The sequence below is a fragment of the Talpa occidentalis genome, unplaced genomic scaffold (genome assembly GCF_014898055.3).
Source record: "Talpa occidentalis isolate TD23 unplaced genomic scaffold, MPIMG_talOcc4v2.1 talOcc4.8, whole genome shotgun sequence".
Classification (NCBI taxonomy): Eukaryota; Metazoa; Chordata; class Mammalia; order Eulipotyphla; family Talpidae; genus Talpa; species Talpa occidentalis.
In genome coordinates this window covers 105,050,793-105,074,564 of record NW_023605194.1, presented here as the reverse complement: position 1 = coordinate 105,074,564, position 23,772 = coordinate 105,050,793, and the positions used below count along the sequence as shown (strand labels likewise).

Genomic DNA, 23,772 nt, shown 5'->3' with positions numbered 1-23,772 from the left:
AGGCACCAACTTCCAGTTATAAAATAAGTCGTGGTGACTTATGTATATGGTGACTATACTTAATACCATACCCAGTGATACATTGTAAATGTGAAAGTTGCTGAGAGTAGATCCTAAAAGTCCTCATTAGAAAAAAATTTTCTGTGGTTATGTGTGGGGATAGACATTGACTAGTCCTTGCCATATAGTCAAATATCAAATCCTTATGTTGTCACCCGAAGCTAATGTCTTATATTCATTATGACTCAATAAATAAGCAAATGTTAATCCTTCCTCTCCTGTGAAACTGCACATCATGGTATGGGCATCCTGGGGAGGCCATGAGAGAAAGCCGGTAGCAGCCTCTGTCAGCAGCGCCAAACCTGGCATTGTTCTTGTGTCCCCTGCAGGTGATGGACTTTTACTGCCAGTCCTGTGAGACGGCCATGTGTCGGGAGTGCACCGAGGGGGAGCATGCAGAGCACCCCACTGTCCCCCTCAAGGATGTGGTGGAGCAGCACAAGGCCTCGCTCCAGGTGCAGCTGGACGCCGTCAACAAAAGGTGTGCACACCTGCCCGGGTTCCCCACTGGTGTGGCCTTCTGCCCTCTGTCTCAGTGGGGTGGTTGGTTCATGCTATCCTCTGTTCTAGGGGGCCACCCTATACACTCCTTCAATAAAGTCTCCTTTTCTCACAGGCCTGTGGCCATAAACTAATGAGTAGGGACCATCATCCCCCAGCCCTTGGTAAAATCCCAAACTCCTCCTGTTACAAGTGACTTTTTTGTTTTAGTATATGCGCATGACTAAATGAGTAAGGGAAATGCTCTCCGGAGGTCACTGAAATCCATGTCTGGCTCCTCTCTCTCTCTCTCTCTCTCTCTCTCTCTCTCTCTGAATCCAGCAAAATGGTATCGAGCTGCAGTGCTCAACTTACCCGGTGTTTCTCTGCTTCCACACTTTCTCTTTGGCATGGAAATGAAGGAGCAGAGCAGTTGTGTGATGCATGAGAGAGATCAAAGAGAGGAAATAAACAGCTAGCTGAAAATAAACCTTTTCACCATAATTACAGTGAGAAAAGTGTGGTTATTGTGTACTAAGTAAAAGAACTTGGAAACTTGCAAGATGCTCCTAGGAAACTCTTGAGTCTGGAGAAGTTTTTCAAGTGATTGGGGGGAAAGATAGAGCCTATATTTAGACTAGTGTGTCTCAGGTCTGGGTGATTACCCCACCCCCGACATTTGCAATGCCGGGAGACATTTTTAGCATCACAACTGTGTGCAGGCAGGGGGTGGGAGGCTAAGGGGGTGGGGGAGTGGTACCGAGGGCATCCAGTAGAGGTCAGGATGCTGTTGTACATCCTGCAACACACAGGATAGTCCCCTGCAGCAAAACAATAATCTGGCCCAAAATATTAGTGTCCAGTTTGAACAAGTCTGACTTAGAGTGCGAGGTGAAGCTGTTAGGGTCCAGAGAGCTTCAAGGCTTTGGACCATCCATTAGTAAAGTCAGGTGATTGAAATAATTTGAAATAGACATAGACCTTCCAAGTCCCTTCTCTCATAGGTAGTAATTATGTTTTATTCAGTCTGTTCTTCAGCTATCTTTCAGGATGATGAAAGGTATAAAAAAGGGTTTTGGACAAAATTAAGTGTTCAGATAGATTTTTTAAGACTATATTTGGATTATTGTTAAATAATAACCTCTGACAACTGTCCTCCAGGCTCCCAGAAATAGATTCTGCTCTTCAGTTCATCTCAGAAATCATCCATCAGTTAACCAACCAGAAGGCCAGCATTGTGGATGATATCCATTCCACCTTCGATGAGCTCCAGAAGACTCTAAACGTGCGCAAGAGCGTGCTGCTAATGGAACTGGAGGTCAACTATGGTCTCAAACACAAAGTAAGACTCCAGATTGGTAGGAGACGCCATACCCAGGGCCCTTGGGCTCTGACTTGCTATTTCATTTTAACAGCAGCAGAGAGGCCTCCAGAGGATTCGTGAATGTCGCTGTCGTGCACTGCACAGTAGTTTTCATGGCACTGCGAGCTCTTTTTTCCTTCCTGTTTTCAGCAAAAATCTGTGATTCTGTAACTTTAAGTACCAATTTATAATTTGACACAAGGTGAAGTTGAATGTAAAGTAGTGCTTTCAGGATTTAGGGTTAAGCTGGCTTGTTTTCCTTCCTTAATTATAATGTCTAATAATCTCTTAATTGCTCTCTCTCCCACACCAACCTGTTAGTCAACTTCCAAGCCAGCCCTGACTGCAGCCTTTGTTAACTTGCTTGTCCAATCACAGAGCCAGGCTTGAAAAGCTTCAGATATCCGGCTGCTGGGAGTAGGTTGGTCTGGTTTCTGTTTCTTTAGGGGTTGACAGGGGCGCTTTGGCCATGAGAGCGGGAGTGAGAACAAGGAATATTTCAGATGTCAGGCATAGTGATCTGGTGCCAAGCTCTTGGCGGTGGCGCTTCTGTCGCCCTAGTGGAAAACACTTGACCCCAGAATTATGCGTGTGGGAGAGGCGGGTGGGAAAGAGAAGGTCCTGCCTTGGTTTAGGATTATGCATGAGAACCGGGTTCGCTGGGTTGGGTGAAACACCCCTTGCTTCCAGCCACTGCCGCGCGCGCAGGTGCAGACGCTGCGTTCCGCCCAGCTAGGGCGCAGGCCGGGGCGTCGCCGCCGCAGCACAGCGCGGGCGAGCGGGGGTGCAGCCTGGGGCGCAGGGAGCCCTCACCCTCCCGCGTCTCCCGCAGGTCCTGCAGTCGCAGCTGGACACGCTGCTGGAGGGACAGGAGAGCATCAAGAGCTGCAGCAACTTCACGGCGCAGGCCCTGAACCATGGCACGGAGACCGAGGTGCTGCTGGTCAAGAAGCAGATGAGCGAGAAGCTGAACGAACTGGCGGACCAGGATTTCCCGCTGCACCCGCGCGAGAACGACCAGCTGGATTTCCTCGTGGAGACCGAGGGGCTCAAGAAGTCCATCCACAACCTGGGCACGATTTTAACCACCAACGCCGTCGCCTCGGAGACGGTGGCCACGGGCGAGGGGCTGCGGCAGACCATCATCGGGCAGCCCATGTCCGTGACCATCACCACCAAGGACAAGGACGGCGAGCTCTGCAAGACCGGCAACGCCTACCTCACGGCCGAGCTGAGCACGCCCGACGGCAGCGTGGCCGACGGGGAGATCCTGGACAACAAAAACGGCACCTACGAGTTTCTGTACACCGTGCAGAAGGAGGGGGACTTCACCCTGTCCCTGCGACTGTACGACCAGCACATCCGAGGCAGCCCCTTCAAGCTCAAGGTCATCCGCTCCGCCGACGTGTCCCCCACCACCGAGGGCGTGAAGCGGCGCGTGAAGTCCCCGGGCAGTGGGCATGTCAAGCAGAAGGCGGTGAAGAGGCCCGCGAGCATGTACAGCACCGGGAAGCGAAAAGAGAATCCCATCGAGGACGATCTGATCTTTCGAGTGGGTAAGGAGTCTGCCGGCCCCCGAGGTCTGGTCGCTCAGCTCCATGAAGGGGTCTCTGGGAGGGTGATGCTGCAAACAGGAGCTGAGGCAGGTCCGAACCTGCGCCTCTGGGGGATGATGGTGTATTTTGCTCGGCGAGCTTATGCAGTGGCCTTCCCTGGAGATCTCAGGGTTTATTTCCCCCTCAGCCTGCCTCCTGCCTCTCCTTCCTGCTTCTACCGACTACCCCACCCCACTTTGCTCTTTTGTAACATGCAAGTGCTGCGTATTCGTTGTAGAAAGCTAGACGCTGAAAATAAGCAAAAAGAGAATTAGAGAATCGTGGCATTCGTCATCTGGAAATGTTAGAGGAAATGTGGCCATCTGTCTCCCCCGTGGGGATGGATGTACTGAGCGTTTTCCTACCTGAAAACCCAGAGGCAGAGAGGGGGCTCCAATAACTCGTTTCTCTGAAATGCCAGCTCTGGCTGTACTGTGCTGGGCAGAGTCTGGTGCCCCCTGTCTTGCTTCTGCCTTGCAGGAGTTGGGAGTGGGGTCATCTGCAGTGGTGGGAGGGCAGTCCAAAGAGGGGACTGTAGGTGGGGACCCAAAGAATGGAATGGTGCTGGGTGGAGGTGGAGGATGATCCAAGAGATTTGAGGGCACAGATGGCCCTTCCCTTCTTGATGGAGCCTCTGATTTGTTTTAACTGTTTAGTTTCTCAATAAGCACCAAAGTAAACATGACAAATGATTTGATAATTAAGGGGGGTGAGGGAAAGTCTGCATTTCAGTTACTGTATCCAAAAGTAGCTCAGCCTGCTCCTTTCCACCTCTTCAGCCCCATCTGGCAGTATTTCTTTGTGCTGTATTCACTGAAACATGTAGAGAACAATTCTGTGCTTCAAATAGATTGGGGAAACCTTAGTTTATGTGAAGGAAACAAATTTAAAAACACAACTGCAGAACTTTTAGCATCTGCTGGTGTGCAGTGTAACCTCCAAGGCAGGGAGGGGACTTCCAGATGTTTCTGACCCAAGAGCCATTTCCATGGGATATCTCGGGGTAATAAGCCTCTTTGAAATAATCTAGGGGGCCTCCCCTGGTGGCGCAGTGGTTGAGCACTGGGCTGCAAAGCTGCCTGCAGCCTCTGCAGCGCCAGTTCGATCCCCGGCTGCCGGCGAGGGTCCCACATGGCGCGCAGACCTCTCCTGCCATGCCCGCTGCTCCCCTCAGCAGTGTATTTCATCACTCTGCCTGTTCTGCTCCCCACTCTGGCTCTGGTGAATTCTCTCACCCTCCCGTGCTTCCGACTGTACCCCAGTGCTTGTATAAATAAATAAATAAATAAATAATAAATCTTTAAAAAAAAAAAAAAAAGAAATAATCTAGGGCAAAAGCTGCTCTGTGTACTTTAGACTGAATCTTGGTAAAGGACACGATATGAGATCTAACTTGTCCGGTCAGAGCTTGGAGGCCCTGGCACGTTCCCTGGCCCAACGTGCAGGGTGAGTGCCAGAGATGTTGATCCACCCGCCAAAGCGAGCACATGAGCTAGGCGGGTACAGACTGGGAGGCAGCCAGGTCTGTGTCTCCAGTTCTGCCACTTATTTGGACCTTGGGCAGGTCTATCAGCTTCCCAGGACTTCAGTTTCCCTGCCCATAAATGAAGATATAAAAACATCTGCTTCTCAGAACTTAGTTCTAAGTCCCAAGCTAAATACCTGAGTTGTACGACGAGCTAAACAAGACCTGTTGTCTTTGCACATGCAGTGAGGGCCGGTAGACTCTCCCTGCGACCTTTCCTTCTCAAAAAATTTACCTCACTGCTCCCTGTTGAGCTCCTGTATTAAGAACAAACTCAAGTTTTGAATTCACAGCCCCCCACCTCAAGTCAAGTGACCCCAGTCTTCTCCAGGTTGTATGTAGGGTGGGGAAAAACTTAGGTCCTGATCCCCCAAATATAGTGATTTTGAATTCCCGGCTCCCATTCTCCTACCCACTGAGAAAGTCAGTCTTAATGATTCATAGGCGCTGATGGAAGATGGCATTTAAATATTGAAACCTTTCTAAGAAGCTGTATGCAGTGGCATACACAGCACTAGGTCCACGTTTATTGATGATGTAAAGATGCTGGCTTGTCTTGCTAGGGCTGCTATAACAAAACACCCATGGAAGGCTTAAACAACAGGAATGTATTTTCTACCGGCTCTGGAGACTGGAAGTCCAGTCAAGTCTGCGGCAGCTGGGTCTCCTCTGAGGTCCCTCTCCTGGTTGTATTGTTGGTTTTTAGGCTATTTTGTCCTCGTGTGGCTGGCCCTCTGTGCTTGGCCCTTCTGTGTCTTCCCCTCCCCATATAGGGACACCAATCATAGTGGATTAGCCCAATTCCCAGCAGCCTAGTGGCCTCATTTTAATTCAGTAGCCTCTTTAAAGACCTCTCCAAATACAGTACAGTATGAGGTTCTAGAGTTGGTACTTGAACATATAATTTTGGAGGGTATACAATTTAGCCCAAAACAGATGTATAGAGGCAGAAAGAAAAGCCAGTGTCACTAGTCTGTTCCTCTTTAACTTTACGTGCTCATCTAGAGTCTAGCCACAAAACAGCGCTCAGTGTGCAACAATACAGTCAGGAAACATTCCAGAACATCTGTGCCTGCCCCACTGTGCAAAGAGGTGGGAATACAGAGACCAAAGAAGTGCAGTCTCCTCCCCCAAGGAGCTTACAGTCTGGGGGGACAGATGTTTGACCAGTGATATCGATCAGTGACTCTAATACCACAGATTAGGTGATAGAAGGCGGTAGAAATGAGATGGAGTAAAAACCAGGATTAATTAATGATAATTGCAACTTATCCAAGATGGCAAGTTGAAATGGCTTTCCAGCCAGAGGGGCCGGGGTAAAGAGAAAAGGACCAGGTGCAGAGGAGTGAACTCCATGCTTGTTGTTTCAGGGGGGCACATCCTGTGAGAAGATGCAGGGTGAGCAGGTCAGAGGACTGGAGGGGAAGCCACTGAAGTGGCTGGTGAGCAGACTGGACAGATGGTGTGGGAGCCCCTACCTCGATGCCCTCCATGCTTAACATACCTGGCACCTCTGACCATGAATTATTTCCCCAATTTCATCCTTCTCCCAAGTACCACTTTCTCTTCTCGAATCTACCATGATTATTATAATAATATGTGTGGGTCTTATTACCCATAATACTGTAAATTCCACTAGGTCAAGGATGCTGTCTTTACTCATTTATAATCTCCAGTGATATTCAAGAAGAAAACTTCACATAAGTACTTTGCCTGTGGGAGTAGAATTAAGTCCTCACTTACTGCCTGATTCCCTCCCGTGACTGTCAGTTCCCTCTCATGACCGTTAGGTCCCAGTTTTAGGCCCGGGATACACAGACAGGCAATAATGCCCTAGACTGGCGTCGGGGCCTGTATATCCCCTGAGTGGCCTTGTGCTTGGCAACATCAGACAAGCATGTGGCCTTGTCTTCGCAGCGTCTGTACCATTGGCTATAAATGAGTAAAGTTTCTGTTAATACTTCAACAAGTCCAGGTTTTTTTATAGCTGTGTTTTTGTTTCAGAACTTTAAGCTTTGCTGTGTGGTGAGGCTGTTAGGTGCATGGCCATGGAACATTCGTTATGGGAACAGTACTGTTGAGCCTGCTTCATGTTATCAAGAATTCATTAAAATTCAGCCACACTGGACATGGCAGCATTGCCTCTGCTCCCACTGAGCTTCCAAGGCCCCGATCCGATGCTAAAAGCTACCTTGTATTCACAGAATGCATATTAGGGTTCATTCAACAGTCCCAAATAACGTGCTAATATTGCATACCTTTGTGAAAGTGAATCATCGCTCTCCAGATGATGTAAAGGATTTTCAGGGAAAATTTTATTCCAATTTTTACATTCCTCAGTGAATATCCAGTGCTCTAATTCGATGGGACTCTGTTGTTTGAGCACCTACTATGTGCCAGACACTTGGCTAGGTCTTGGATAAAGAGGGAGATGAGACTGACTCTGACCCCAGGAGGAGGCCAAATTTGGAAGGGGACAGACATGAAAATTCTGGTAACTTCAGTATGAGTACAGGCTCAGAAGCTGGGCTGGGCACAGCTGGCAGGTGAAGGGGAGTTAAGGTTCCTAGAGGTAATATCTAGACCTTTGGAAGAGAGTCAGTGGGTAGAAGGTTTGTGTAGTTACACTCTGTGGTATTTGCATAACAAAATCCCCTAAGTAGGGGCCTCCCTGGTGGTGCAGGAGTTAAAATCTCAGCGCTATAAAGCTATTGGGGATGAGTAAGATTCCCCACCCACCTCGGTCCATGAGTTCAATCCAGAGCGAGGGAGGTGACCCACATGGTGCAACAGACCTCTCCTGTCTCACCCACTGCTCCCCTCAGCAGTGTATTTCAATGGATCTGCCTGTTCTGTTCCCACTCTGTCTCTGGTGAATCCTCTCACCTCCCACACCTCTGGCCTACACCCCAGTTCTTGTATGCATAAATAACTAAAAATAAATCTTAAATAAAATCCCCTAACAACCCATTTCACAGCATGCACCCCCATTCCGTGACACATTACTTACTTAAAATCCCTAGTATATATAATATTCTTTGAGTTCCTGCTGTCCCCGCCATCTAGTATACCTAGATAAGTGTGGGCTAGAGACAGCTCATACTAGCTCTCCACCTCCTCCAACCCTGTGTTCAGTGTTTTCGTGTTCTGGAGCTTAAAATGAGCCAGAGGGGGAGCATTTACACCATAGAAATGGGCTGTGCCTTTGACACAGCACAAAGTTCTGCTTCAGCTAAATTGAGGTATTTGTGGTTTTCCAAAGTTGAGATATCTGATACCACCCACACCCGAACACTTAATGCTGTGCCACTGTGAATGAGTTTTTGTGTTCCTCTGATGCTGGGACACAGTCCATCTGTTGATAATAATTCCTTGAAACATGGAGATTATTTTTCCCTGCACTGTTTTGTCAGCTACTAAAGAAAGTCGTTGAACAAAAGGGAAGCCAGAAGATGTGAGAGGGAGTGAAAGAATTACAGTTGAGTTGTTTCAAATTATGTAATTCATACCTCAGGCCTCACACCTTAATGAGTCCATGGGAAGTCTTGAATGGAACACTCATGCTCGAGAACAGTGTGTTTTCTTTTATAAAGTGGATATGAAATTACTGAGCGTGAGCTCATAGGCTATCCGGGAAATATATTGTGTGGGTTTTTTTTAAAGATTTATTTATTTATACAAGAGCTGGGGCACAGGCCAGAGATGCGGGAGGTGAGAGGATTCACCAGAGACAGAGTGGGGAGCAGAACAGGCAGACTGACTGAAATACACTGCTGAGGGGAGCAGCAGGCGAGACAGGAGAGGTCTGCCATGCCATGTGGGTATCTCCCTGGCTGGGCCAGGAATCAAACCCATGCTGCAGAGGCTGCGGACAGCTTCACAGTGCTGTGCTCAACGCACTGTGCCACCGGGGAGGCCCAGGAAATATATCGTTTTATACCCCACTCTCCTGAATCACGTCTGCCAACCACCGCCTCCCTCCTAGAATCTCAGAGGAGGGAGATTCTGCTAATTTGGCATCTGATGCCATTATAGGAACCTGTCTTGCCCTGGAGTACCTCCTCCCTGAGAGCTCTTCTTGCATTTTTTTTAATAAATCTTTTTTTTTTTAAGATTTATTTATTTATTTTTATTTATACAAGAGCTGGCTGGGTACAGGCCAGATGTGCAGGAGGGTGAGAGGATTCACCAGAGACAGAGTGGGGAACAGAACAGGCAGACTGACAAAACACACTGCTGAGGGGAGCAGCAGGTGATACAGGAGAGGTCTGCTGTGCCATGTGGGATTCTCGCCTGCTGACCGGGATTGAACCCGCGCTGCAGAGGCTGTGAACAGCTTCACAGTGTGGTGCTCAACCGCCTGTGCCACCAGGGAGGCCCCTCTTCTTGCATTTTAAATGGAAAAAGATTCCGCTCCAGTCTGCTGAGTCCCAAGTGGTGGTTGGTGTCATGAATCCAGCAGGGAGCTGGACAGAGTCTGTGCCCATCCCCTGGAAGACGCCAGGTCAGTGAGGGAGACTATTACACAGTTCACATACCACATGAGAAAGGATGGAGTTTCCTGAAGGATTTTGTGGAGAAAACATGATCTAGGTGAGCCCCGTGGAGTTTTGGTCACTCAGAAACCTGGTATTCTCAAGTCCATTTAGAAAGAAACAATATGTGTAATAGAAAAAACCATGTATGTAAAGGGCCAGGAAAACTAGCTTACTCTTTACTGTCTCTCTACCACCTTGTGATGTGTCAGCTTCCATTTCTTTTTTTTTTTTTTTTTATTTTTAATGAGGCATGTTTATTTATTTGTTTGTTTGTTTGTTTTATTTATACATGCACTGGGTACAGTCAGAAGCGCGGGAGGGTGAGAGAATTCACCAGAGCCAGAGCGGGGAGCAGAGCAGGCAGAAGGACCGAAGTACACTGCTGAGGGGAGCAGCAGGCGGCAGGAGAGGTCTGCGCGCCATGCGGGACCCTCCTCCGGTGGCCGGGGAGCAGCCGGGGATCGAACCGGCGCCGCAGAGGCCGCGGACAGCTTCGCAACCCAGCGCTCAACCGCTGCGCCACCGGGGAGGCCCAGCTTCCATTTCTTATCTATAAAACGGGATGATAATATTTATCCTGCCAACTCATGAGGTCCTATTGGGAGTGACAGGAGCGAGTGACCCAGCAGGACACATTGGTTTTGTGAATATTACTTCACTTTCCCATGATGTAATGTGGGTTGGCATTTACTCAGTCATTAATAATTCATTCAGGTATTCATTCAGCAAACATTTGTTAAGATCCTGGGTTAAGTGCTGCATTTGACTCAGTTCCACCCTCTGGCAATATGGCATTCTGAGTCTCTAGATGCGCTTAATTTTCCTGCTAGGACTATCCTGCTTCAGGATAGTCCTCTATCCCCTCGTTCAGTCCAGGGGTCACTTTACTTCTGGAGTCACCTGGGAGGGAGGCACAGGTAGAAGAGTGTCCATGAGAACTGTTGGCTTCTACATACTTTGGTGTTTCATAGACTAGTTTAACGTCTGGGAAAACCAAGTAATTATCTTACGGAATTGTTGCCAAATCGTTTATAATTCCTTTTAAAACTCAGGGCCTCCCTGGTGGTACAGGGGCTAAGTCTCAGCACAATCAAGCTATCATGGCACGAGTTCGATCCCAGGCTGGGGAGCTGACCCACATGACGCGGAAGACCTCGCCTGTCTCACCCTCTGCTCCCCTCAGCTGTGTATTTCAGTAGATCCACCTGTTCTGCTCCCCACTGTCTCTGGTGAATCCTCTCACCACCACCTCCCACCCCACACCTCTGGCCTGCACCCCAGTTCCTGTATGCATAAATAAATAAATCTTAAAAAAAATTTCCATGACCATCATTAAAAAAAAAACCCATCTTGCCGATTTTACTAGTCAAAAATGTAGCTATTAAATGAAATTTTACATCAGACTAGATAGGAAAATATTTTGTAAGTACTCTTTTTTGTGTCACTTTTATATTTTTATGTCAGAACTAGTTTTCATTGTATGTTTAGAATACTTGTGGAGGGTCTCCCCAGTGGCGCAGTGGGTTGAGTGCAGCGCTGTGAAGCTGTCCGCAGCCTCTGCAGCGCTGGTTCGATTCCCGGCCAGCCAGGGAGATTCCCACATGGCAGGGCAGACCTCTCCTGCCTCATCTGCTGCTCCCCTCAGCAGTGTACTTCGGTCCTTCTGCCTGTTCTGCTCCCTGCTCTGTCTCTGGTGAATTCTCTCACTCTCCCGAGCCCCTGGCCTATATCCCAGTGCTTGTATAAATAAATAAAATCTTTTAAAAAAAAATCTGCCTTGCTTAAAGAAAAAAAAAAAAAAAGAATACTTGGGGGGAGGACTTTTCTACAGGCCAAATGGAATTGGCTAAAAATCTTCAAGAGTAAAAGATGATCCCAAATTACTTTCTAACTTCTAGAATTTCTATTTATTTTATTTTGGTCCCAAGACACTTGATAAACACTGGGATAGTGGACAGTTGAGCCCAGTGATAATGTGCTGTCGTTCTGTATCATTACACAACATTAAAATTTTCCCAGTTTAGCTGCTCATAAAAACCAGGCAGCATCAGTTGTCCCTCAAGAATATGGTGGTGATTTCTTTTAGTCTCCAGAAGTTAACACTCTGATTCTGCTGCACTTAAAAATAAAAAATAGTTTTTTTTAAACTGATCATCAGTTATCTCTGACAAAAGACGCTTATGAAAATTGGGGTGTTTCCAGTAATGCCAACTCCAGCTAATGGGCAACTGAGCCATGTGGTGTGAAGATTATTTTTATCAACAAATATTATGAAATTAAAATGCCAGTGCCTGTCCCATGTAGAGCTTTAAAAATATATAAAAACAAGGGCCTCCCCAGTGGTGCAGCGGGTTGAGCGCAGCGCTGTGAAACTGTCCACAGCCTCTGCAGTGTGGGATCGATTCCTGGCCGGCCAGGGAGAAACCCACATGGCATGATAGACTTCTCCTGACTCGCCCGCTGCTCCCCTCAGCAGTGTCTTTGGTTTGTCTGCCTGTTCAACTACCTGCTCTGTCTCTGGTGAATTCTCTCACCCTCCCGTGCCTCTGGCCTGTACCCCACTTCTTGTATAAATAAATAAAATCTTTTAAAAAATAAAAATAAAAAATAAAAAAATAAAAATGTATATACAAAACTGCATATATGTGTGTATGTATGTATCACACATATAAGCAAAAATGCAATCATGGACTAACAGCTGTACCTCCACCCCTGGAATTTATATGTAGGGTGGTGGACTTAAGCTCTAGCTAACTTGAGACCGAGACTGAAAACTGGACCATCACATCACTCTGGAGCTCAGTGGAGGTGCAGAGCCTACTTCCAGCTTGTGCACCCCCTACTCCCGAACCCTCCCCCCCCTTCCTTTGCTCTCCTGACTCAGCAGGGCAGGCTCTGAGCATCTCCCATTGGTTTTACCTGGGCATGGAGTCTTTCTTCTCCTGTCTAAATGGCACTGATAAGTCTCCCAAGTTTTAAGATGACGCCCCCAAATACAATTGCTTTTCACTTCCATTGACTCTCTACTGTGCTTTGTTCTGCAAAGCAAAAATAAAAAGCATTAGTGGTTCTTTGCTGCTGTGTTCTCCCTCCTTCAGCATTGCCTCTAGATTTTCAGATGGATAAATCTCGAATGGACTAAGGCATCCCTTAGCCTCTGCTAAAGCACGCTTCTCCTCATTTCCTCCTTCCTCTCAATCAGTGCTGCTCCCTACAGAGGCTTTTCTGAATACATTAGACTTTGTCCTTAGCAAGATGGACAAGAGCTTAGATAAAAACAAGCAGCGCCAGGTCTTTGTCCCTGCCTGGACCAGAAGGGCAGCCAACCGGTACTCAGCTACTCTGTCCGGGTGCTTCTCATTCCCCTCCCTATTTTAGTACTGCTCCCTCTGCGCGTGTGCCTCTAGCCCCCAGATGCACGTCTAGTTTTACATAAGCTGCCATCCGGAACAGCTGGACTTGCTTTATAGAGTCACTTCTTTTTTTTCTGTCCCAATCTCAGTTGTGGGGCTCTTGCTTTAGCATGTGTCTTTACATGGTCCTCAGTTTCTTTTCTTTTCTTTTCTTTTTTTTTCAAAGATTTATTTATTTATTTATACAAGCACTGGGTACAGTCAGAAGCGCGGGAGGGTGAGAAAATTCACCAGAGCCAGAGCGGGGAGCAGACCAGGCAGAAGGACCAAAGTACACTGCTGAGGGGAGCAGCGGGCGGCAGGAGAGGTCTGCGCGCCATGTGGGACCCTCCTCCAGTGGCCGGGGAGCAGCCGGGGATTGAACCTGCGCTGCAGAGGCTGGGGGCAGCTTTGCAGCCCAGTGCTCAACCACTGCGCCACCAGCGAGGCCCGGTCCTCAGTTTCTTATCTTGCTCGCTTCCAGCACTTTGTTTATCAAATGTTTTCAATGAATTAAAGTTTCCTCTTGAGAGACCTTGGCCTTACCCCCATCACTTTTTTTTTATTATTTCTCTTTTTTTTAATGATTTATTTATTTATTCATTTATATAAGCACTGGGTACAGTCAGAAGTGCGGGAGGGTACAGTCAGAAGTGCGGGAGGGTGAGAATTCACCAGAGACAGAGTGGGGAACAGAAAAGGCAGACTGACTGAAATACACTGCTGAGGGGAGCAGTAGGCGGCAGGAGAGGTCTGCACACCATGTGGGACCCTTCCCCGGTGGCCGGGGATCGAACTAGCGCTGCAGAGGCTGCCAGCAGCTTCGCAATCCAGTGCTGAACCGCTGTGCCACCCGGGAGCCCCCACATCACCTTTTAAAAAGAATTTATAAACTGAGCATTTTAGAATTATTTCTTTTCCCGATCTGTGCCTTTTAACTGGCTGTTACTCAGACATCAGTGGGAGAACCAAAGGCTAAACACGTTCCTTCTTCCCCCGAGTCCACCCACCCCTTCCCTGGCCCCTGGCCAGCAGATGCCAAGTCTCCATACCAGAGGCATGCCTGTTTCAGAGATCCATGTGGCTCATTTCCTCCACAGTGTGGAGGAAATCCAGTATCTGCTACTTTTAGAACATTTGTGCCCTGATGCTTTTTTAATCCAGTGAAAACCCGGTACCCAGGTTTCTTCTAAGAGTTGGGATTTTGACAAAACTCTAAAGTAAGGCCATCTCCTATTGCATATCCTTGATTAGAATACTAGTTTATATTATGATGTCTGGTGGAATCTAAGTATATTTTAATCATGTTAATATGCAGCTTTGACTTAGTAAGAGAAGTTTGACATTTGCCTAAAAATGTGATTTTACAAAGACTTTATTGATCTAGAAGGAAAGTTTAGTAGTCTATGGATTAGTCATGGGGAGGACGGTGTTCTCATTTAATTATCATTGTAAAACAATGCATTCTCAAGTTTAGTGCAGAAGTCTGAATCATTCGCTTACAGAAACTTGGAAGTCTAATCTTCTACATTTTTATAATTTATTTTTAGGTACCAAAGGAAGAAATAAAGGAGAATTCACAAATCTTCAAGGAGTAGCTGCATCCACTAGTGGGAAGATACTGATTGCAGATAGTAACAACCAATGTGTGCAGGTATTGCCCCTCAGGGTACCCTTGGGCCCCCATAGATTGATGAGGTAGATACCGTTGCATCTTTTCCTACTTAAGACTTGAGATATACGGAAGGAGAGGGAAGCTAATGCTGTGCCCCTGTGGACCTTAGCATGGGCCTGCATGTCCTGACCTGTCTTCCATAAGCCCAGATTTTTGATGGTTTCTTCCTAATTCATTTCTGCGCTGGTTTACATAATGTCATTTGTTTTACAGATATTCTCCAATGACGGGCAGTTCAAAAGCCGCTTTGGCATTCGGGGGCGTTCCCCTGGGCAGCTGCAGCGACCCACAGGAGTGGCTGTGCATCCCAGCGGGGACATAATCATTGCAGATTATGATAATAAGTGGGTTAGCATTTTCTCTTCAGATGGGAAGTTTAAGGTAAGAATAACAAGACCAGCTGGCCAGTAAACAGTAGGGAGAAGGGATAGGAAGCATAAGAGGAAGTTGTTTTGTTTAGTTTTTCTTGAGCTGCAAAGTTGTTCATATGCAAAGACAACTTTGTTACTGATTTTATGAAGTGAGAAGAACAATGATATTGTCCTAAGTCTGCTTAGATGTATCTTAAATGTGACTTTATTTTATAAAGCAATTGGGTTGCTCAGGCACTTTTTTTTTTTAATACCATCAGATTTAGAGAGAAACTTCCTGTTACCTCAATTGAATGAAAAACCTTAATCGATGTCATTTTTTTTTTGAGGGATTTTTATTTTCCTTTTAAAAGTCTCTGCATCATTGCAGTCACCTTGTTTTTATGGAGACACATGGAGGACATGATACTAACCCTCAGAACAGGGCCTGTTTTGTATGGAGCACCCATCATTTCAATCCAGGAGAATGAAAATCTGTTGTTTTTGATTCCACAGTCGTGCACACAATTCCCCAGTCACCCTAGATATCTTGGGTCCTCTGAAATTTAATGACTCCATGTGATGGTCAGATACACACAAAGTCGCTTCTCCTCTAACTTCCTCCCCTTCTTGGTGCTTTCGTGATTGTATTTATGGTAAGGCACGCCTAACCATGACAGCTTTCTCACGAATAGGATGAAAATTATTGAGTCACCTCTAAAAAATATTCATCTAGTTTGGGGACAGTTCATTTGGTTCTTGTTTCACACTCTAGCAAAACCATACCCTGCCTTTTGAAATGCAGGAATGACTCGTAAAATAGATATTGAAACAGTAATTTAATATCAAAGATAGTGGAATATTTTATGTCTAATGTATTGAAATATTTTCAAGCTAATATAGTAAAACATACTGAAACAGGAGTTTATATATCTGAAAGAGGTGAGTTTCCTAATTAAGCCTTTTCATCTTGTGCTTCAGAATTTTACATGTAATAGACACTCTTCTTAGGCGAAATGAATTCTCACAGCGGAATATTGTTGGTAATAACTGGAATAAGCACTAGAGAACACTCCTGCTCCTAGAGGACTGGGGGATGGATATGTGATAGTTCCAAAATCCCCCCCCCTTTTTAAGGTCAATGCTGATAAAGACCCAAGAGTAAAAGGATGCAAATAAAAGCACTGTGATATGTAATAGGAGCTCATCCAAATGTGATGTCCCTGACCACACACAGAGAGGTACTTATTTTCTACTTTGGTGCAATTCAGAAAAGTTAAACAGATACTCAGAAAGATAAACTTTTATCATATAGGCTCATTTGTGTATTTGCTTGTAATAGTAGCAGACATAGAACATCTTACCTCTTTTTTCTTTTACTCACCAGCTTCTTTGCCCTAATTTTCATTCCCTCTGCCTCCTCTGATTCTTTCCTTTCCATCTTCCCTGCAAGACTCACATCTTCCATTCCATCTTCTGTGACCCCCCCAGAACCAATAGAGAGGCCCCTGGCACCCCTCATTCTAAAATAGCTCATCTCTTCCCCTTTCAATCGAAGATCCTACTTGTTGAGCTGAATACTTTCACTTAACTCTCCCAAGCCAGGGTCTAATCTTTTTGCTTTCTATACTGATTAAGATAAGAGACACATTGTCAGGGCAAAAGCAGTAGCCCTTATTTTCCTTGATAGAGTCCAGTGCAGCCTAACTGGAAGAAAGGAAATGGAAGTAAAGATGATTTTGGTTCAACTTTTAAGGTTTTTCTCTGAGACCTGCACTGTTTCTCACTATGTGATTTATTTTCTGTTGTATTCTACACAGTTATCATCTGCTTGGTATTATATGGCTGAGTCATTCTAAATAACAACTGGTGTTTTTCATTGTGAGGCAGTAATGATATTCATTAGCCATCAAGCTTGCACTTCCTTCGTTTTGATCTCTGCTGACATATCTTCCATTCAGACCTGAGAGAACGTATAGTTCCTTTATAAGCCATTATGTTTTAGTCTCTTTGATCTCTGGGCTACATGGAAGAACCAGAATCAAATTTATGCAACAGATTCCCTGCAAGAATGCTATTGTTTCCTTCCTAAATGAATGCGCCTCTTTGTCTACCGAGACCAAGTCTGAATCTCAGTTATTTATGAATTTACAAAAATATAAAGGCTGAACCCCCACTATGGGAAAGTCCCCATCTCTCTCTCCAGACTCTCTACACACATCTGCTGGCTCTTTTGAGATAGAAGATAATCCCACGCATAAGATTTATCAGCTGAGTATGATAAAGGAGAAGTAGATTGTCTGTGGCGCTATAAAAGTAAATATATAAAACTTACATCTTGTGGCAAACGGGTCTTTATAAGCACACTGTAGTTCACTCAGAAAAATGAGTAAGATTTAAAATGCATATGGTATATGCTTGATAGAAATCAGATGCTTTGCTCCCATTTTAAAATACTGGAAACTGGAGCCATTTAATGACCATAATTACGTTGTTTCTGGATTTTAATAACGTTTATTCAGCAAATATTTGTTGGGTACTTATTAGACACTAAGAAGTGTATGATACTCTGAGCAAAAGGCACTGGATAAAACATTCAGACTCCCACCTGAGTGAGTTTAAGTCTAGTGAAGTTCAGTGACAGAAGACCTGGCAATTGCAGTGTTAAGTATGACATGTAATAATGACAATGATGGATTCCCTTTAATGACTGCTTCATAGGTGCTATGCTCCAAACACTTACCTGCATTATTCATTGCATATATGATCCTAAAATAATGTTGGAAACTATTAATTAAGATGAATATGTGAGGAATCTTCAGTTTAAAGAAATCGAATACATTTGTGTTATGCCAGTTGTGTCCAAAGCAGATCACAGACACAGGACAGTCATCCTATACCTAATCCAGGGATCTTTTGATATACCACATTGCCTCCTTCGAAGAGAACCATGATCCCAGTTAAGGGGATTCTTGGTGAGGAACCTTAAAAAAAAATAAGGGTTTTGGACCTCCCTAGTGGCGCAAGGGGTTAAGCACCGCACTATGAAGCAATCCACAGCCTCTGCAGCATGAGTTCAATCCCCGGCTGGCCAGGGAGTAACATGGCGCAGCAGACTTCTCAACTTGCCCGCTGCTCCCCTCAGCAGTGTACTTCAGTCAGTCTGCCTGTTCTGTTTCCCACTCTGTCTCTGGTGAATCCTCTCACCCTCCCACATCTCTGGCCTGTACCCCAGCTCTTGTATGCATAAATAAATAAATCTTAAAAAAATAAGGGTTTCATAGAAATCTCAGTAGATAACAAAAGTGGTAAAGATAATTTTCTAAGACAGAAGAGTAGCAATTTTTGTGACAGAGGAGTAGCAATGAATGCCTATTTGCACATTCAAGCCAATGTTTACTAAGACAGATCCTGCTGGTGCTGTGGTGCTTTCAACTTCATTTCTGTGCTTGTTTCTAACAGACAAAAATTGGATCGGGAAAACTGATGGGGCCCAAAGGTGTCTCTGTGGACCGCAACGGCCACATCATCGTGGTGGATAACAAGGCGTGCTGCGTGTTTATCTTCCAGCCCAATGGGAAGATAGTCACCAGGTTTGGTAGCCGAGGAAATGGGGACAGGCAGTTTGCAGGTACACTCGATGGTAATATGTAAACCCCCTTTTTCATGTTCTTCTGCTCACACTTGCATGATATCGGAGCATGTGGAGGCACCTCACCACCAATGCTTGCTGGCTTGGGGCAAGGTACTGGGGGTGGCATCTAAGCCAGAGCTTGGCTGGGTGCTGCTCAGTTGCTCCGCTGCAGTCAGGTTATCTGCAGTCCATGTGTGGGCTTTTGTCAGTGGCAGTTTATAACTCAGAAGCCTCACATTCAAATATTAAGTAAAATAAAAATTTTAAAATAAATTATTTAAAAAATAAAAATGGGATCTCCCCGGTGGCTCAGTGGGGTGAGCACCATGCTGTGAAGCTGTCTGCAGCCACTGCAGCACCAGTTCGATTCCCAGCCAGCCAGGGAGATACCCACAGAGGTCTGGTGTGACAGACCTCTCCTGTCTCGCCCACTACTTACTCCCCTCAGCAGTGTCTTCTGTCCATCTGCCTGTTCTGTCCCCATTCCATCTCTGGTGAACTCTCTCACCCTCCCGTGCCTCTGGCCTGTACCCCAGTTCTTGTATAAATAAAAATAAAAATCTTAAAAAAAAATCCTTCCATTTAAAAAAAAAAAAATGTTCAGGGGAGTGACTCTTGTTTCCCAGCTGCAGCTTTATGGAGCTTCTGAATGAGAGGTTTTTTTTAACCTTCCTTAGTAATTGTAAGATATCATGATTTCAATACATTTACTGTGTACAGCAAGGATAGACTCCCTTCTCTTTTATGGTATACCATACCGAGCTTGCAATTGCAAGCTTCCTTAGATTTTCACATCTGCAAGAGGCTGAATTTATTAAATTTTTATTTAATGAACATTTTTATTAAATTCTCTTTTTGAAAGGATGCTTTGGGCAGTGAATATTCATTTGCTTAATCTTTCTTTATGCTTTGTCTCCAGTTCTGCCAGGTTCTGAATGTCAACTCAAATTATAAAGTGGGTTTTCTGCTCGATTTTTTTTCAAAAGCATGACCTGTCAGAGTCTTCTTCCCAGTGCAGAGTCACTGTGTTTTTTCTCAGTCGGAAGCTGGGGATCCTGAAATGATCACATGTACTCAGGGAACTGGCAGAGGGGACTTTCAGACGGTGGTGCGGAGAATAACTTCTGCCGCTGTTGCTCATTCCGCTTCACCAGGCCGGGGGGAGCGCTTAGCTTGAGCTGAAAGAATTCAGAGTAGATAGTGACAGGCATAGCGTGACAGAGGGGCCAGGTTATCTGGAGCCAGAGGTCTGGTTGGGTGAACTTTCCCGGACTGAGTCTCAAATTCTTTGTTCTTGCTGAAGTAAACTAAGTTAATGTACTACATCTGGTAGTAACTGCTGTGTTATTGCTGCCACTTGGTTTGCTGTGGTCACCACCTAATTTTTTCCATCTTTATTGCAGGTCCCCATTTTGCAGCTGTAAATAGCAATAATGAGATTATCGTTACAGATTTCCATAATCACTCTGTCAAGGTACTAGAAACACATCAATTGTTGTTAACTTTTAAATGCGTTTATTGAGAAATCGGTCTGGGGGAAAATAACAATACAGGGCCTAAAGGTGTTAACCTCAAAGACTAGATTTGGCTTCTTAAAGACAGGCTCTTGCCCGTCTGTGACTGGCTGTGCAGGTGCCTCCTTTTCCTCTTCCTGATAAACCTGCCCTTTTAAAATGTTAAAAAAAACAAATGCAGGTATCAATTTGGACAGACAGACCTTGGAGAGTCAGAGAAGTCAAAAAAATATGACAATAAGTTTTTTAATTTGAAATGGGTGTAAATAGAGACGACTTGAAAAATTAGCTCGTGAAAGCAGTTTAATACTTTGTGTCTATCCAATAAACTGAACAGAGCGCTTTTTCAATTTTCTGCATCATAAAGCCTTTCAAATAAACTTAAAAATTAATATTCTGCTGCAACAACAGATATGGGATAGATGGGGGGTTCACCCCAGTGTACATTTATTCATGTAGCATATCTGATGCTTCTCAGGGTACTTTCACCCACCTGGTGTTTCTTGAAAAACAATGCAGCCTCCCACCCCCTCTTTACATCTTTCCAACTGGGTATAGAGGGAATATGTGAACTTTATTATGAACAAATTAGAAAACAATAAGTGGTTCAAGGCAGATATCTCATATATTGAAGCCAGAAGATGTTTGTCCCCTCCCAGAGCAAGCACCTGGTGTCCGGCTGCAGGAAGGCCTGCAGTCCTGGGCCAGGTGCTGGCACCTACTGTTTTTTTAGGCAATGACATACTTTATTTTATTTTCATCAAGAATTCTGGCCATAGTCCTTGCTTAGCACCATAAAAACAATTTGATTTGCAGTTTGGGACAGAGAATCCTTGAAATGTGTTTGTTTATTTTTTTTAATTTTTAATTGCAGTACATTGGCTTATGCCGTTACATAGATTTCGGGTGGCCAGCACTTTAAATCAGCATCGGTATGTGCACTATATCACATTAGCCTCCAGGTCGAGTTTCCATCCTTCGCCATGCAAAACTGACCACGACCTGCCCCAACCTAGCCACCCTCACCCCCTTCCCTTATTTTAAGAGTTACATATTTCATTTTAGATTTGCCTTTTGTTCCATTAAGTGATAATAGTTTGCACTTTCAGAAGTGATGCATTTTTCCTTGTAAGTTCATGGAAATTTTTTAAAGTGAGGCATTTTAAAGAAAAGTTAATAAGGCAGCAACACAGGTGATAAGTCAGTAGCTCAAGTTTCCACAGGGTCAGCCATGGATAAACCAAAGCTAGAATCAGTTGATCTAATCAGTTGATCCCTATCCCTTACCTGGAAGAGATGAGGGATAGGGACTTTAACAACCAAGAGCGCTCTCTCAGAAGTTTCCTCAAAGACACCTCTCGCCTGAGTGAAAGGGGAGACCTTGCACTTTTTCCCTGGGTATCAGTTCACAAGCACAGTGCAGCACAGTGGTGAGGGTGCAGGAGGAGGGAAGGGGGTGCTCCCTGGCAGTGCCCTTTTGTTTCCACAGAGTCGCCACCCCGTGGCAGCGCTCCACCCCACAGGTGACAGGGAGATTGAGTTTGTGATTATTTTCCTTTTTTTAAGAACAAACTATGAACCAGAGACACTCTATGGGGAGTAGGGGGCAGGGAGGGGAGAGGTTGGGGTCAAAATAAAGGGGTCGTAATTGTATGGGGAATATAAAAATAAAATTTATAATAAAAAAAATTTTTAAGTGCAAAAAAAAAAAAAACAGTATCAAGTTTAGGGGCCTCCCTGGTGGCGCAAAGGGTTAAGTCTCAGCACTATCAAGCTATCTGCAGCCACTGCGGTACGAGTTCAATCCCCAGCCAGGGAGGTAACCCACATGGCGCAGCTGACCTCTCCTATCTCGCCCACTACTCCCCTCAGCAGTATTTCAGTCAATCTGCCTGTTCTGTTCCCCACTCTGCCTCTGGTGAATCCTCTTATCCCCTGCACCTCTGACCTGTACCCCAGTTCTTGTATGCGTAAATAAATAAATCTTTAAAGAAAAAAAAAAGAATGTCTTAAAGCATAGGTCATGCTATAAATAACCTGCTCAGATAGATATTTTTAAAATCCATGATATTGGCTCAACTATTTTAATTTACAGTAATTCAAAAATATTTCATGCAGGTGTTTAATCAAGAAGGAGAATTCATGTTGAAGTTTGGCTCCAATGGAGAAGGAAACGGGCAGTTCAATGCCCCGACAGGCGTGGCCGTGGACTCCAACGGCAACATCATCGTGGCTGACTGGGGCAACAGCAGGATCCAGGTAGGCAGACACACTCTGGGGCATTTCAGTGCTGGGCTTTTGTTAGTAGTGAGGAAGCAACTGTCCTCCAAAATGGCCTGCTTCTCATTCTTCATGGGTTAGGTCATAAGGCCGTAGGTGACTTCACCGGACTTCCCGGCTAAGCAAGATGGGGTAGAGAAAGCGTCAGCATGTTACCAGACCACACCCCAACCTTAGGGCATCTTCACATGCACCCACAGACTACCAAAGGGCCTGGCACTGAATTTAAGATGACAGATATATTATACCATTATTTCTAGTAACTTCTAACTGAAGAGTTTCACCGCCTTTCATTATGAATAGAGGGAGCAATCACAGTAGCTTTAGTAACACCTGTAATATTACCACCAAGAGAAATCACAGACCTTGTCATATTACTATTATACCCTATGCTATGGAGTGAAAAGGAGCAGACGAACTTGGAACCATCACTCATGCTGAGTGGAAAGAGGCACTTCAATAAGATCATATACCATTTGATTCCATGTATGTGCCATTTGCAAAACAAAAATAATTATTGAGAAAGAAAACAGATCCGTTAGGGACAATGGGAGTAAATTGGGGGGGGAGGTGGACATGACCACCCAGAGGCAGCCAGGAAGTCCTGTTCTATGGAATATTCTGATATTGTAGAATATTCTGATGTGATGGTAGTTACAGGAATCTACACTTGGGATAAAATGTACAGCTACATATCCACATCCCAGCATCTCTTTTATAAGATGGAGACTTTGGGGGGAACTGGTTGAAGGGACACAGGATTTCTGGGCACTATCATGGCAACTTCCCATTAATCTGTTATTATTTCAAAATCAGAAGTTACCAAAAGCAAATCTGAAAGAAGAATACATTTGAATATGCATCTGTGGTTTAGGAGCAATGGTATTGTAAATGGCATTTGATATTTTGACTGCATATTAAAAATGATAAAAATTATAGCATTCTGGAAAAAGCACATTGAAACACTGTTTTGAAGTGGAGTCTATAGTCTTTGCAAAGGGGCCCCAGCACAAAAACTTTGATTTTTCTGTATGTCAACAACAAAACCGTCAAATCCTCAAGGTAGGAAGACCACTCTATTTTCTCAATTGTCTGTGTAGACACCTGCATAATCTAAACATGCATTAACAGGCAGGGTTCTTCATTCTGCCATGCACCTGAGCACCCACAGTGCTCTTTAAATCTCATAGCTACCAGGGGTCTCTGTGAGTACAGCCATCAGAACTTTGTATCCAGTGTGTATAACTACATCTCGGATAAAGAACTGAGACAACACTAAATGCCTTTATTTCTCCAGTGTATTTATCTTGTTTAATTACCCCAGCAGGCAACTACATTTGAAAGAGGCATTCTGTATCTGACGGGA

The 23,772-nt window shown here is 45.0% G+C and overlaps 1 protein-coding gene across 6 annotated transcripts in view; it reads left to right on the top strand.

Moving 5' to 3' along the window:
- Window positions 1–23,772, top strand: part of TRIM2 (tripartite motif containing 2) — a 123,420-nt gene that overhangs the window by 94,189 nt on the left and 5,459 nt on the right. For all 6 annotated transcript variants that reach the window (XM_037495595.2, XM_037495596.2, XM_054689966.1 and 3 more), the window contains 8 exons: window positions 390–541; window positions 1,702–1,882; window positions 2,736–3,459; window positions 14,504–14,607; window positions 14,842–15,009; window positions 18,441–18,609; window positions 20,016–20,086; window positions 22,245–22,385. In XM_037495595.2, the coding sequence (XP_037351492.1) occupies window positions 390–541; window positions 1,702–1,882; window positions 2,736–3,459; window positions 14,504–14,607; window positions 14,842–15,009; window positions 18,441–18,609; window positions 20,016–20,086; window positions 22,245–22,385 (1,710 nt within the window). The remainder of the gene's footprint in view (window positions 1–389; window positions 542–1,701; window positions 1,883–2,735; window positions 3,460–14,503; window positions 14,608–14,841; window positions 15,010–18,440; window positions 18,610–20,015; window positions 20,087–22,244; window positions 22,386–23,772) is intronic.